Below are 13940 nucleotides of genomic sequence, written 5' to 3' on the forward strand. Positions count from 1 at the left end.
GGGCCACCAATGTTGTCTCTTTGCAAGCAATCCACCACGCTGCCTGTTGCCTGGCAGCCGGCCAGCCAAGCTTATTCATCCTAAGTAAACCTTGAGACTGCATTTAGCGCGCCTCAAATCAGATTTACTCCTCAAGTTCTTTTGTGGCCTTTATGTTTATTATATTGATTCTCACAAAGAAGCTCTTGTATTTCTTAATAAATCAAATTACGCCCTTGAGTACAAATGTTTGCCCAGTTAGGATTTAGAGCAGACAAGTAACATAATATGCACATATATAGAGTGTACAAGGAAGCCAAAGAAGAGAAAACACAAGAAAGCTTGCGAAGTGTCACGCAAAACTCACGCAGAAAGCCTGGAGTCAAGATTCGAGCCGGCAACCTGAGAACTCTCGACACTTTCAAACATTTCAAAATGGGACTGAGAATGTATTATATGAAGTTAATGGTCACTTGTTTTTAGTGAAATGCTTGACACTACTAAATTAGTGATGTGCGTTCAGGGGAGGCAGAGAGGAATCATGAGAGGAAAAAGAAACAAAATAATAAAATAACTCAAGTATGAATATTTGTCCTCTGGACTATGAATTTGGTGTGGTTTTTAATGTATTTTAAAATTCTGTATTTCCTGCTTAAATAAATGGAGACTTCTTCATAGACGAGAGATAAGGCATGGTCAGCCGATATGACATAAATCCACAGGGAAACTGCTTGCCTTGAGGCAGCCAGTACCTCTGCCTCAAGGAGGGCGGCAATAGTGAGCAGCCTGACAGCCTGCCACCAGACAGATCCGTGTGCAAAAAGTAAACAAGAAGTGTGCCTTGCGACTTCTACTACATGTGCATTCGTACATGTAATAGAAGTGAACAATGAGAACACAAGCCACGTGAAGTCTCAATAGTGAAATATATGGCAAAGGCCTTTAATATAGTGTTATTCTTATAGTCCTAATTTGGGTTCATCCCCTCATCTTGCTCAAATTGTTATTATGGCTTTATCCTCATTTGAGTTGATATATTGCATTCTTTTAATTCAATTACAGATAGTTTTGATTTACCGTTGTCTGTAACGGTAAAATAAAATGAGCCTTCTTTACAAAGTTGTATGTACTTTTATTTTTCTTGTTGGTACTCTTGAGCTGAGTTAATTGACAATGACCCGCTATAATGTCCAAAGTACGTAATTAATTACTTCATACTGTTAAACGTGTTTACCCCGCAGGCTATGACTAACTTCGCTGAAAGTCTCTAAAGAAAATCAAGAAACCACTACACGCACCAAACTTAACAAGCCTCAATGAGGAAAGATTTCTGCGCCGCAGACCGGAAATGCGTCATCATCGATGATCAGTGATGAACAAAGTAACTTTACTCACATTACAACAGCAACTTACTTATCCTGCTCATGAAAAAAACAGATATACATTCATTTCGTAATATTTGTATTTGATCGTCAAGATTTTGATGAACTTATTGCCTTGAACGAAAGTAAAGTGGAGAGCACCGCCAGTGGTCGGGCGGCAATCTAGCGCCCTCTATTGACTACTGGTGTCTGTGTACGCTGGTTGAGCAATACAAACTGTTAAATACGTGCTGAATGTCGACAAATTATCCAAGTTGTACCATCATGTCTGGATATATACAGTATATAATTATTATTACTTTTTTTTCTTTGCGGAGCAAATTTTGTGTGTGAACAAGTGCAAACAACAGACCTGCCCATCATAAAAATATGATAGATCACTAAAGTAGGCGATAGGTGATGTCAATAACCCGATGCTACATTCCAGGCACAGCCAGAGTGCACTAATGGACAATTATGCTTGAGCATAGTGTTTACTATTGTGGGCCAGACAAGAAGTCTAAGAAAATGAGTCCATCATGGAGGCTGCTGCTCAGTCACTGGAGGTTTTTGTTTTGTTTGACACTAAGAGAGAAATGTTTTGTCTCAGAATAGTTTGTCAATAACATACTTTTAGCCCAGCCCTAGAGGATGGCTCAGAAGTACTTGTTGATGGAGTCACATTACCACATTCAACCCTGTGTGCACTACGTAATGGATTTATAATATTGAGTAGCATTTGTGAAGACTTTTTTTTTTAATGAGGGGAGATTATTTCTTTTTTTTTTTTTTACTTTCAAGTCAATACCTAACTCCAAAATAATTGAATAAAGATTACAAAATGAAAAACATGGACGTGTGCTAATTATATTGCACTTACAGGTTCTTTTTCTGTCATCTTTTTGAAGTCGTCTGTCGACGATGTGCGTGTGTGTGTGGGTGTGCGTGTCTTGAGCTCACCCCGTTCCTGATTGTGCCCTCCCACACCTGTGCCTCATTCTTCCTGATTACATCATGCATTTCAATCTTGCGCGACATTCTGTCTCATTATCAGTTCGCTGGAACATTTGGTCACTTTCCATCATTCCTCGTCCTTACCAGTGACTTAAAGTGAGCTTAGTTCCTGTTTGATTATCGACGTTGCATTTTGCCTCGCTCCTTTTTTGATGCTGTAGCCTGCATGGCTGATTGCTCATGCAGCGGGTGAACTTAACCCATTATTAAACAATATGATGTTTCTGTTCAAACTCTCTAAGTCGTGCGTGCAGGTCCTACTCCTTGTACTGTACAGTAATGTAAAACACCAGCAACTGTTAATACTGAAATCGATTTTTAAAATAAAGCACAGGTGTCAAACTCAATTTTGTCGGGGGCCACATTGTAGTTACCGTTTCCCTCGGAGGGCCGTTATGACTGTGAAACCCTATTAATAGGTCGAGAATAATGGTTTATTCGACTTTTGTTTAAGTAACTCCAATGAGGGGTTTGCTAACAAGAAAATGCTGACAATATCTCTATTTTATTACATATGAGAATTTGAAATTTTGGAACACATTTTAGCAAAACATCATGGGAGTTGTCATCTTTGATTTGCTTTCGCGGGCCACATAAAATGATGTGGCGGGCCAGATCAGGCCCCCGGGCCTTGAGTTTGACACCTGTGAAATAAAGCATCGAATACAAACCAAACATTTTATTTCAGCTTGTCATCAAATTTTCTCTTGTTTGGTTGTGACCTTGATACTTTTTGGGGTTTGATGAAACACTAAAAACAAAACAAAAAAAGACCATTAACTTTTTTTTCAGACAATTTCTATTTTTATTGTTTTAGTTTTTAAAATGACATTTCCCATAAAATATTTGGTCGTATCGTCAACATTTCTCTCTTATGTAAGACTATACATCAGCATTATGCCACATTTTACACAAAACTACATGAATATTTGCCCATCTATCAGATGCAAATCCCCCACTTTTTCATGGTGATTCCTCCAAACCATCGCGTCAAGCCTTGCATCAGGAAGAACATCCCGTGCAAGTAACTCATTGGTAACCTCTGAAAGTTGCTTCTTCTTCTTCGAACATGTTGGTCATAAAATGTGTCCTATTTTTAACCACAGTTATACCGCTCACCCGGTAACCTTTTACTTGGTAGCTGTAACTCATCAGTGCATGTAGTTTTAAACCCTTTTTTGGAGGAAAATTTTTGACCCAGTGTGCTGGGTCAAAAAATTTTTTTTGAATTTCCACCACTTCCTTTTTTTTTTTTTTTTAAATATGGAGCGCCCTTGTTAAATGAATGTGTTACTGTAGGCCGTATTAGCTTGGAGCTAGCGGCTGCAATCCTCTGGCGATCGCCGTTTTGTTTGGCTATTGGCGTAGTTTTGTGTGCTATTCCCGCAAGTGATAAAATAGGTTTGTCGTGTTGCCATCCGACGTCCGAATGGAGTCTCGGCAAACTTTGCAAATAACTTGACCTCTGAGGAAAACCCAAACCAAGTCCACACTATGGAGATGGAGTGTTTTGTTGTTGTTGTTTTGCGTGGGGGACCAACTTCGTTTCTCTTTGGCTTCCTGCTATACAAACAAACAGGGAGGCAGGATATCAACCGTGCACCTTGCACTGTGCATGGTCGGGTGCACGTCAGCGGCTCTGAGCCCTGATAGAGCAAAACTGAATATTTATGTGCTCCATGGATGAGTACATTCCTGTTCACAGTGGGCCCCCGAATACCCTCCATTTCAAAGCTTTCAGTCCTTGGAACAATGTGTCTCCCTGTAAGTGGTCCCTGGACCTACAAGGTTGGAGAATCCCTGTGATGGATAACAGCTACATAACTTGTGGATGTCATACTGGTCTTATCTGCCTCTTCATCTCGAGTGAGCAGAATACGAAGGAGGTGGCGAGGGGGTTGCACAAATATGGCAATGCGTCACTCTCAACGGATCCGATTGTCTCATCCTGGAGGACCGAGTGAGAAGAATATCAAAGAGGACGTTCATATTATCTGATTATTCAACTTTGCCGTGTTGTGTCTGGAAAGCGCGCGCTCGTTCAGCTGCGTGGTTTTGTTCCTTTGGCAGCACACTTTCACATCCTCCCGAATTCCATTGCTGACCAGCACGTAGAGCACAGGGTCCACCACGCAGTTCAGGCTGGACAAGGCGAGCGTACACGAGAAGGCGAAGTGCACCCGCTGCTCAAACTCGCAGTAGCTCTCGTGCGGCCGCGTGTAGAACATGAGCGAGCGCGTGAGGAGCAGGATGTGGTACGGCGCGAAGCAAACGGAGAAGATCCCGATCACCCCGAAAGACAGCAGGCGCACTTTTCTCTTGACCTGGGCGCTCAGGCCCGGACTCTGGCCCACCGTCGCCAGCACCCTCCAGTAACTGACGGCCAGCACCAGCAGGGGGAGCAAGAAGCCGATGCCCACCCGGAGCAGGTTGAACAAGGCCACGGGTTTCTCCATGGGGTAGGTCTCGTAACAGCGGTCGTCTCGGCCGTCGTGGGCGTCGGGGAGGTTGTCGTTGAACAGCACCATGACGTGCAGCACTATGACCACCGCGTAGATGCTGACGCACTGCGCCCAGGCGTAGCACGACGTCCGGTGGGTTTTGGAGCGCAAGGGGTACGTGACCACCAGGCAGCGGTCCACCGAGATGCAGCACAGCAGGTAGATGCTGATGTACATGTTGGAGTAGTAGAAGAAGCCGGCCACGCTGCACGACATGACGCCCAGCTGCCAGTGATGGTTCTGGTGGTAGTAGTTGATCCAGAGGGGCATGGTGAAGATGAAAAGGATGTCGGAGAGCAACAGGCTGAGCAAGAAGATGCCCAGGACGTTTTGCCTGCGCACTTGTTGCGAAATGGGGCCCAGGGTGAGGATGTTGAAGATCAAGCCGAAGATAAAGGCCAGGATGTAGACGCTCATCAGGAGGTCGCTAATGATGCTGTCACCGATCTTAACGCACACCGTCGTCCGGGTTCCCGTACCGGTCGCGTTCATGATTGCTGGGGTGAAAGTAAAAACAAAACAAAGAAAAAACACACAATTAGTCAGAATCACCTGTGATTGGCTGACGAGCAGTTCAGGGTGTACCCGAAGACAGCTGGGATCGATTCCAGCACGCCCCAGACCCTCGTGAGGATAAGCCGATTAGAAAATGGATGGATAGCCAGAATCACACAAGGAATGTGAAGAAGCGCCATGAGATGGAAATGCCATTAATTCGTTCCAGCAAAAAAAAACAAAAAAAAAAAACGTGTTTTTTAGTAAGGAAAATAGCACTTGATGCTATTGAATTAAAACACACAGCACTGAGATATTTCAATAAAATGTAAAGAGTTAATTAAGCAATTTGGGCATCATGATGAATTCATTGCAACTTCTTCTGCTGTGTGTGACTTGGCCTGACACTAATATATTCAAATCAAATAAATAAGAGTTTTGCGCGTTTTTTGTTTTGTTTTTTTGCAGAGGAAAAACATAGTGTGCCTGTTAGTTGCGTTATGCTGTATAATCTGTCTACATGTGTTGCTGCAGCATTTGTGCTCAAATATCCGTTCCTTAAGGCCATCTATACGACTCGTTAGCCCATCTATGGCATTTGCCGTTATGTGTTGAGCTAGTAGACTTTAAGGCTGTTTTAAATACAGTCTTTTGTTGTAATGTTTAGCTGGCATGAAAAAGGTTTCTCCTCGCACATCTACACCACTTTTGTGACATTTTAAGATACGTTGAGTAGGTGATACACATCCGACATGTAAAAAAGTACACTTATCTCAAACTCTGGGATGAACTGCATATTAAACAAATGGAAAGATTACAGAAAGGGCATAAGAAAAGAAATTCATGGAATGAATGTGTGAATTAATCAGGAAGTAAACAAATCCATTTTTAAGTTCCATTGTTTTTTAAAAATAATACTTTGTTTTTTATTTAAAGAAAGAACTTGATCAAACAAAAAAAAGATGTAGTGGAATTAACATTTGCTTCTTTTACATTTGATTCCACTGAACTAACGTTCATTTTCTTTCTGACTGCTAACCTCCACGTTATTTTTCCAACTTTGCAGCTGCACTGCAGCTTCGAGTTTTCTGGGAAGACTTTTTGTCTGTTCATTGAGAAGAACATTGACTTGAACCCTGACTAATCTTCTTAATGCTTCTTTACATGAACTCCCAGAGAGCGGCTGCAGCCTCCGTAAATAATATATTCAGAAGCGGGGTGATCATGCAAGTCTTGCTTGAGCAAACACATTAAGCACCGCGCAGCACTAAATGAATCAATCACCGACTTAAGTCGCTTATGAGCATTAGAGATGCACAGTCAGAGAATCATGAAGTAAGGGGAAACTGTTATACAAACTCTACCCAGATGTTAATCTGTGCCACTCCCTGGGCAGGATATTGTAAAGACAAGAATTACGTAATCCAAGATGTCTGCAAGCATAACTGAGTAACCAGATACAAGTTTAATTCATTCCTTCAATACACATGTAACTCATAATACTACATTTCTCTCAATTGAAATGATCTATGCCTATATCTGAGTACTATAATATTGTCTGTCTACATGTGTTGCTGCAATGCTTGTGTTCAAATATCCATCGCTGAAATGGTGATAGCACAGACACAAAGCTGCTAACCATTGCTTATGTTAGCATTAGCATCCAAATAGAAGAATAAAGGCTTGTTTTAAATACATGTGTGATTCTCTTTTGATAGTAAATTTCAACTGCAAGAGGCAATAAACAGATTGAAGCCTCTTTTGAGAGGAATATTTACTCATTCTATCCGAGACTGCCACCGTACAACACTCGCATCTTTTTGCACTTGCAAGTCAAGGCCATCACTCATCTGAAAGATAGATTTCATCTTAAAAAATTGGGTCACTTGTATCTCCAAGGCACGACTATGGGTTTGGCGTTATGGAAAATCAGGTGAGCATGCATCAGGGCATCCTCAACGCAGTAATCTGGGGCCCCTCTAGATTTGGGCCTCGTCAACAAGCCAGTTGTTTCACACAAAGGTGTCCATTTTGTACCTGATCATTTCACCCCCGGGAGTTTTTGGGGGGGACAATATCGAAACCAAATACAGTTCAGAGCCCACATACTCATGGTTGAGCACTTGCAAATTCACATATTCACAGATTTATTTTTTTCAAAATGTAAATTTTTTTGTTTGTTTTTATATTTTTGAAGGTTTTTGTTTGTTTTTTGTTTTTCCATGATTTTTTCACCCTTTCTTTTTTCCATGGAAAATGTACATCCAATTTTTTTGGGGGGGGGTTGAATTTTTTTAAATTAATGAATGTATCTATTTATTTTTCACTCGCTGGCCTGGTCCCTTTCCTCCACGAATAGCAGGGGTCGACTGCCGTTAGGGTTAGATGAATTTACGTACGCCCGTTTTGTTAAAAATTGGTTAAAAATAAGCTTGTGTCCAGATTAATTGCTACTTATTAGACTGCCTAGTGAGAACATTATTGTTCTTTTTGCATGACTCATGTCTGTAAGACCTGAGAAAAAGAGTTTGGGAAGACCAAAAAAGTAAACACAATTGTTCGGTGAATTATAAAAGTATTTTTCTTGGGTCATCTTTTTTTTTTTTTTTTTTTTGGCGGGGAGGGCCGAAGGGAGACCACACTCAATCACAATCTCTAATTAAATTAAAACGACCATGCATGTGTTGGGAATGTGGGACCAAGCTAGCGTACCACGAGAGAACCCACACAAGCACTGGTAGAACATCCAAAGTCTCTAAAGGAGGGCTTGAGGCAAGATTTGAAACCAGAACCTTTCAACGGTGAGGCTAAAGTGCGAACAGCTACACACCCATGCTACCCATCAAAATCAAAGAACGAGCAACTCTCCCTTACGGATGTAACCATTTAGTATCACATCTCAATGCTCAAGTGTGTACTCCATCTTACTCACTTCCTAGTTCTCCACCAATCACTGGTAGCCACACTCTGTGCTTCTAATGGCTACTGCTAACTATCAAATCATCTCCAACATTGTTTCTTATTCTTTATTTTATTGCTCCTATTTTACTGTAAATATTAATTGTGATCCTGATTTTTTTTAGGTGAGGGTCTCATAAAAGTTCTACACAGATCTTACAACATTTCTCGTATTAAATTATGCAAGCCTGCTCCAGATGCATTCAAAAAGCCAGGAAGCATATAATGCCATTAAGGTCCACGCCAGAGATGCTCTCTCCGATCTAAATTCAATAATGGAGAAGCAAGCCATTTGAGTCTGCCCATCGTCAAATGCTAATATAAACCCTTGTGTGGCTACGCGTGCGTGTTCTTGTGTTTGTGTGTGTGTGTGTGTGAGTAAGTGGCTGGAAAGTTTTGTAGACAAATGATGTCTAGAATTATTCCACAGCTGGGTACTCATCCCCTTCAAAGGCCAAAAAAAAGGTCACTTTGTGTAATAAAATATCCTTAGACAGAAAAGGAAATAGGTTAAGTGTTAACTGGTGTTCGCGTGCTTTTTTTCAGTACAGTTAATGCAGACTAGGCCTGCTTTTCATAACTACTAGCCAAGCTTCCCTTGATTCCCTGTCCACATGAGCCAACTATGTGTTTGTTCATGTTGTAAACTCAACTAAGCCACGTTTATTACTCAAGCGTGGCCTGAAAAGACCACACTTTTCACCGTTTCTCTCAGGCTTGATTGTACCTCAATCTGAATTTACTCGTGTGATTATTTGTAGGTTCCATCCAGCCACATTGTGTTAAACACAAAAGATTTAAGTTGATGTCGAAGATGCGCAACAAAAAATGGAGGACATAACGGAAGAAAAAAAATTAATTAAATGACAAGAATCAACTCATACTGTTACCAGGTGAAAATAAAATTTGAGGGGATAGAAAGCATTTCACAAGCAAAAAAAATCAAAAGTTGCAATTTTACACAAAAAAAGTTGTCATCTATTGAAAATGAAGTCGATTTATTTCAAACAAAACGTTGTGAATCCTGATAATTGAAGAAAAAAATAACTTTACTGAGAGGCAAAAAAATAAAAGTGGTAAGGGGCTTACCTACTGATGTGTCTTCACTGTTAAGTCCTGGGGAGTGAAAATTCAAGTCCCAGGGGGTGCGCGAGGACGGGAGTTGGAAGAGGTCCCAGTGTCAAAATCACAAATGTACCGCGATCGGAATCGGAGGTAAATAAGCTTTTGTCTCTCATCTCTTTTTGGAAGATGCTTTGAAATGTCAGCGAGGAGTGTGTGGAGGTGAGAATGCTAAAAGAGGGGAGGGCCCATATGCAGAGGAGGGACGTCTGCCTTTTTTTTTTTTTGCATGCATGTATCGAGGAGGAAATACTGCATGAGTTGTAGGTGGGGGAGGCTACCAGACTGCAACAGATGTGAGCCACATTTAACTTACGCAGGGAACAGAACATGACATGTGATCACACATTGTGTTTCACACTGACACCTAACTTCCCGTAAATGGGCCTCCGAGTGACCACAACTTTACGACCACTTGCACTTTCTGATGAGATTCATTACAAACGGCCATATTAAAAAAGGTTTTCCCTTTGAGGAAGGCGGAGCTCAAACCTCAAAATGTTCTCTGGTTCACATTGCTACTTGTATAAAAGGGAAAATATATTTATCCATCCATTGTCAATAACAATTGTCCACGTTAAGAGTCGTGGGTAAGCTGGAGCCCATCGTGGAATGTTCCCCTGCGATGCTCGTGAATATCATCATTCATCCAGGTCATTTCATTCTCAAGGCATTGAATCGATCGCAACCGGACTGTTCCGGTTGTCCGAGTTAGGATGTCAGCGGTCCTAATCAAGCCTTGTTGCATGAACCGATGAAGCCTACTCCGATGAGAGGCGAAACCGTTCATCCCATCATCAGCGTAGGCTTCATCGGTCATCTAAGCTCCCTTAAATTGCTTCACAGGGATAAAAACATGTTTTCTGAATCTGAATCTCAGGGCACAGTAGTAGCGATAATCACTTTTCTATAACTCCTCAATCAAGTGGTAAGAATGAATTCTTCCTCGTTTCAAGCAGCGCTACAAAGTGACATCAAGTTGCGTGACGGCGAGTGTGGAGGAGACTGTGCGACAGTTAATTTCATTCTGACGAAGGGGAAATCAGCAGTTACACTGACAGCAAATGAAAGAAAGAAAAGGAAAAAAAACGTTCTCAGTCAGGCAGGTGTAAAAACGATTGCTGCTAGCAATGTAGTCATTTTACAATGCGTTTATCGCGTCACACGGTAGTGTTGTGTCTTACGTTTTGAAACTGGAAACAGGTGGGTATATTTTTGACATATGACTCACTGCTTCAGTTGGGACAGCAAGAGTTCAAGGTGAGTGTGCTAAGACTGATTCATAAATCAGGCGGGCGGGGGCGGGGGGGATCCTCTGTCCCTCCCGTAACCCCTTAGTGATTAAATCCATATGAGGAAAATGTTTCCAATCGCTGTATCGAGCATCTATTAGCGGAGGCATTTATTTGTCTAAATCAGTGGTTCTTAACCCGGGTTCGATCGAACCCTTGGGGTTCGGTGAATCGGTCTCAGGGGGTCGCCTCTGCCATGGAGGTTAAGACACACCCGACTCAACATGTCAATTACCGGTAGTTATGACACGCCCGCTTGCCCATCACTGGCTGGTTCAAAAACAAAACTTATACTTAAGTCTTGAAATTTTATTTCCTTTTTTTCTGTTTTTTTTTTAAAAGTCTTTGTAAATTTGTAGAATTTGTAAAAAAGCATATTTTTGTTTTTCATTAATGAAGGGTTTGGTGAATGTGCATATAAACTGATTGGGTTTGGTACCTCTAACAAGGTTAAGAGCCACTGGTCGAAATGTTTGTGCTGCAACTTTTTTATTTTTCCTGAAAGAGGCATCCAATTGGTGGGAGGCAGGGTTTTTTTTTTGTGGTTTTTTTGGTACTACTCTTCAAAACGTCTTTAAGTCCAACATTGTGTTTTTTTTTTTAAAATTAATGATAATTAATTAATTATCACAGTTAAATCAGTTGATGTGATTAGAAAATGTGAATATGCGCTGTATAAATACTTCATATACAACAATTAACGTTGCAGGATTTTTTTATTTTATTCAAATATTGTGTAAAAACGTAAAAGGGCTTTTGTGTGTGTGTGTGTGCGCGTGCATTTAAGTCAGGTGAGAGCCTTGTGAATTCTTGTGGATTCCCAGCTGCCATGGATGTTTACTTGACCGTTTTGTGGATCAACTGCAGACTTGCAGTCCAAGAGTGTTCTCATAAACAAAACAAAACGTCCACGTTCTGAGCACGGGCTACAGTAGTTGTGGTGTTTGGTATCATGTGAAACGTTTAAATTGGTCTGAAGCAAAAGCTTTTTTTTTTCTTTGGAGTCAGACAGAGTTTGTTGCTGGAGTCTCTGGAAACTCATTAGGGCTGAGTGCAAGGACAAGCTCGGTCGCTGCCAGGCAAAGCCTTTTAGTGTCTTTAATGGCCAAATGACAGGAAATGGCTCCACGGGCACACTGATTGAACAAGAAAGTTTGATTCATTTGTGACCATGCCACACAATTACGGACTCTGCTTTTATAGGACAACTTGTGTGCGTGTTTTGTTTTTAGTTTCAGAGGAGAAAGATTCCACATTTGGGAGGTGCCGGGTTATTCGGTTATTACTACTCCCATGACTTATTACTGAACTAAATCACCCATCAGAGGCTCCTACTAATGAATTCCATTGAAGATTGCTCAAATGTTTTTGGTCTTCGAACACAGGTTGGGTGAAATTTCATTTGAAAGGAAGCAGCACACTCTCCTTCATCTCGGTTTCTTGAAGCAAAATAGCGAGTGGTTGAAAACGGTGCGGGTACAGGACGCAAGAACAGGAAACTGAAACTTTGTGGCCAAACATTCCGACAATTGTACTCAATGTGTGAGAGAACACGTATTGACATTTTACTGGAGCTATAATGACTCACGACTGCAGACGTATGATCATGTTTGATGAGAATGTGCTAAATAGCTTTTGAGTGGCGTTGCTACAGCACGATCAGATGTCAGTAAACCGTTAATAAAGCAGCGACACGGTTCACTTAACCAACAGCAAGTTATAACATTGACTCGTTAACATTGAACTCTCTTACCGCTGCTCTATTTCCGTGTTAAACTGCGTCACCCGATCGCCTTAAGTTTGAACTCTGCGTTGTAAGCATGTCTCTAGCAAGGAGCCATTTTGGGGTTGACATATTACCGTAATAACCACACGCAAGGCACATCGGATTTTAAGGCGCGCTTTGAGCTTTTAAGAAAATGGAAGGCTTTTAGGTGCGCCTTTTAGTGCGGAAACTACGGTAAGTTGGAACAGGCTAGTGTAGGGCAGAGGCTTAGGTTAGGATTCTGGATAGAATATGTTGACATGTGTCTGGCGGACACGGCAGCAGTGTTTCAGGTCACTGGACATATGGGACTATTCAGAGGATATTAATAATTACTTGCGCTAAACACACGCAGCAAAATATTAGATTCACCTGCACGGTCGAATCAAATTTGACTACTTTGGATCAAAGGCGAATTGTGTACACTTTCTCCATGTGGAATTGAATTGCTGAGATTCACGCAATAAAGGCTTGAGAAGAAAATGTGTCTCATGTAAAGAAGTGCACATTAAAAGAAAGCGCGGGTCACAGGAAGCCACATTTGTAATTTGGGTTTTTAAGTGGAAAAAGATAAGGGACCTTGCCATAATGCAGTTGGTGTACTTTGAGTCACTTCCTCATAATGTTCTATTGTGACTGCTGCTGGGAGAGAACCGAAGGCGAATTTTACTTTTGTTTGACTAATGCTTGATGACCTTTTTGGGGGGGGGGGGGGGGGGGTTTAAACCTTTCAGGGACAGCGGTTACAACAGTGGCCAGATTATCATGTTATCATTATTGGCGCATGAAACGTGAAACACGAAAAGACAGACTCCGTTTATTTTGCTTCATATTACCAGAGTTTAAAATCCTCACTGAGATTTAAAAGAGTGGCCTTCTTTTTCTTTTTTTACTAAACTGATTATTACAAGAGATGTTTTACCCATTTGCCCCTCCCAGGTAAACCACAAAGAGCAATGTTGCTTTTGTTTACTAGATTAGACAGTCAGACCAATAATAAAAATAAAAAAAACAATGTGAAAATTGAGACTGTACCTGGACGCTTAGTATGGATTCGGCTCATTTCCTTTGGATTGAAGCACATCTGGAGAAGGCGCTGAAGGCATAAGAACAAAAGGTGGCAGCGCATGGAGGAGACACAAAAAGCAAGTCGACAATGGCGGTCGCCCTCTTGAGTGGCGGCCCAGGAGTGCTCTTACTGCCCGAGAGTGGGCTCAAGTGTGCTAATTACCACATGGGAAACAAACCTTGTTGGTCACCCGCACCTAGGAAATGTGTGTAGAATTATTCTGAGGGCAGCTCTCGTATGTGAACTCGTGCATGCCTTGGACATCAGCAGAATTACAATTGTTTGAAAGAAGGATTCAAAACTACTCCTCTTGGCAAAAATGGAACAATCCTATCGCTTGGACATTTATACAAAAAACAATTTCATCCAGTGTCGTGTCTGAAT

At 41.5% G+C, this 13940-nt stretch overlaps 2 protein-coding genes across 2 annotated transcripts in view; both read right to left on the reverse strand.

Moving 5' to 3' along the window:
• Window positions 1–2978: 2978 nt before the first annotated feature.
• On the reverse strand, window positions 2979–13563 carry gpr184 (G protein-coupled receptor 184). The gene is made up of 2 exons (XM_086125271.1): window positions 13523–13563; window positions 2979–5352 (listed from the first exon to the last, which is right to left on the reverse strand). The coding sequence occupies exons 1-2, from the start codon at window positions 13548–13550 to the stop codon at window positions 4340–4342; spliced, it is 1041 nt and encodes a 346-aa protein (XP_085981397.1). The 5' UTR covers window positions 13551–13563; the 3' UTR covers window positions 2979–4339.
• prkd2 (protein kinase D2) overlaps window positions 5230–13940 on the reverse strand; it is a 41407-nt gene continuing 32696 nt past the window's right edge. Inside the window, exons 19-20 of the transcript XR_015102439.1 lie at window positions 13523–13583; window positions 5230–5352 (exon numbers count right to left, since the gene is read on the reverse strand). The gene's annotated coding sequence lies outside the window, so the exon portion shown is untranslated. The remainder of the gene's footprint in view (window positions 5353–13522; window positions 13584–13940) is intronic.

The sequence above is a fragment of the Hippocampus guttulatus genome, chromosome 12, assembly GCF_054856545.1.
Source record: "Hippocampus guttulatus isolate MCC_2025c chromosome 12, RoL_Hgut_1.0, whole genome shotgun sequence".
Classification (NCBI taxonomy): Eukaryota; Metazoa; Chordata; class Actinopteri; order Syngnathiformes; family Syngnathidae; genus Hippocampus; species Hippocampus guttulatus.

Excerpts from the sequence above, each read along its gene's own strand:
- gpr184 (XM_086125271.1), bottom strand. The coding sequence starts at position 13,550 with ATGAGCCGAATCCATACTAAGCGTCCAG. Across the intron at positions 5,353-13,522 it reads AATCCATACTAAGCGTCCAG|CAATCATGAACGCGACCGGT; the intron begins GTACAGTCTCAA and ends CTTTCACCCCAG.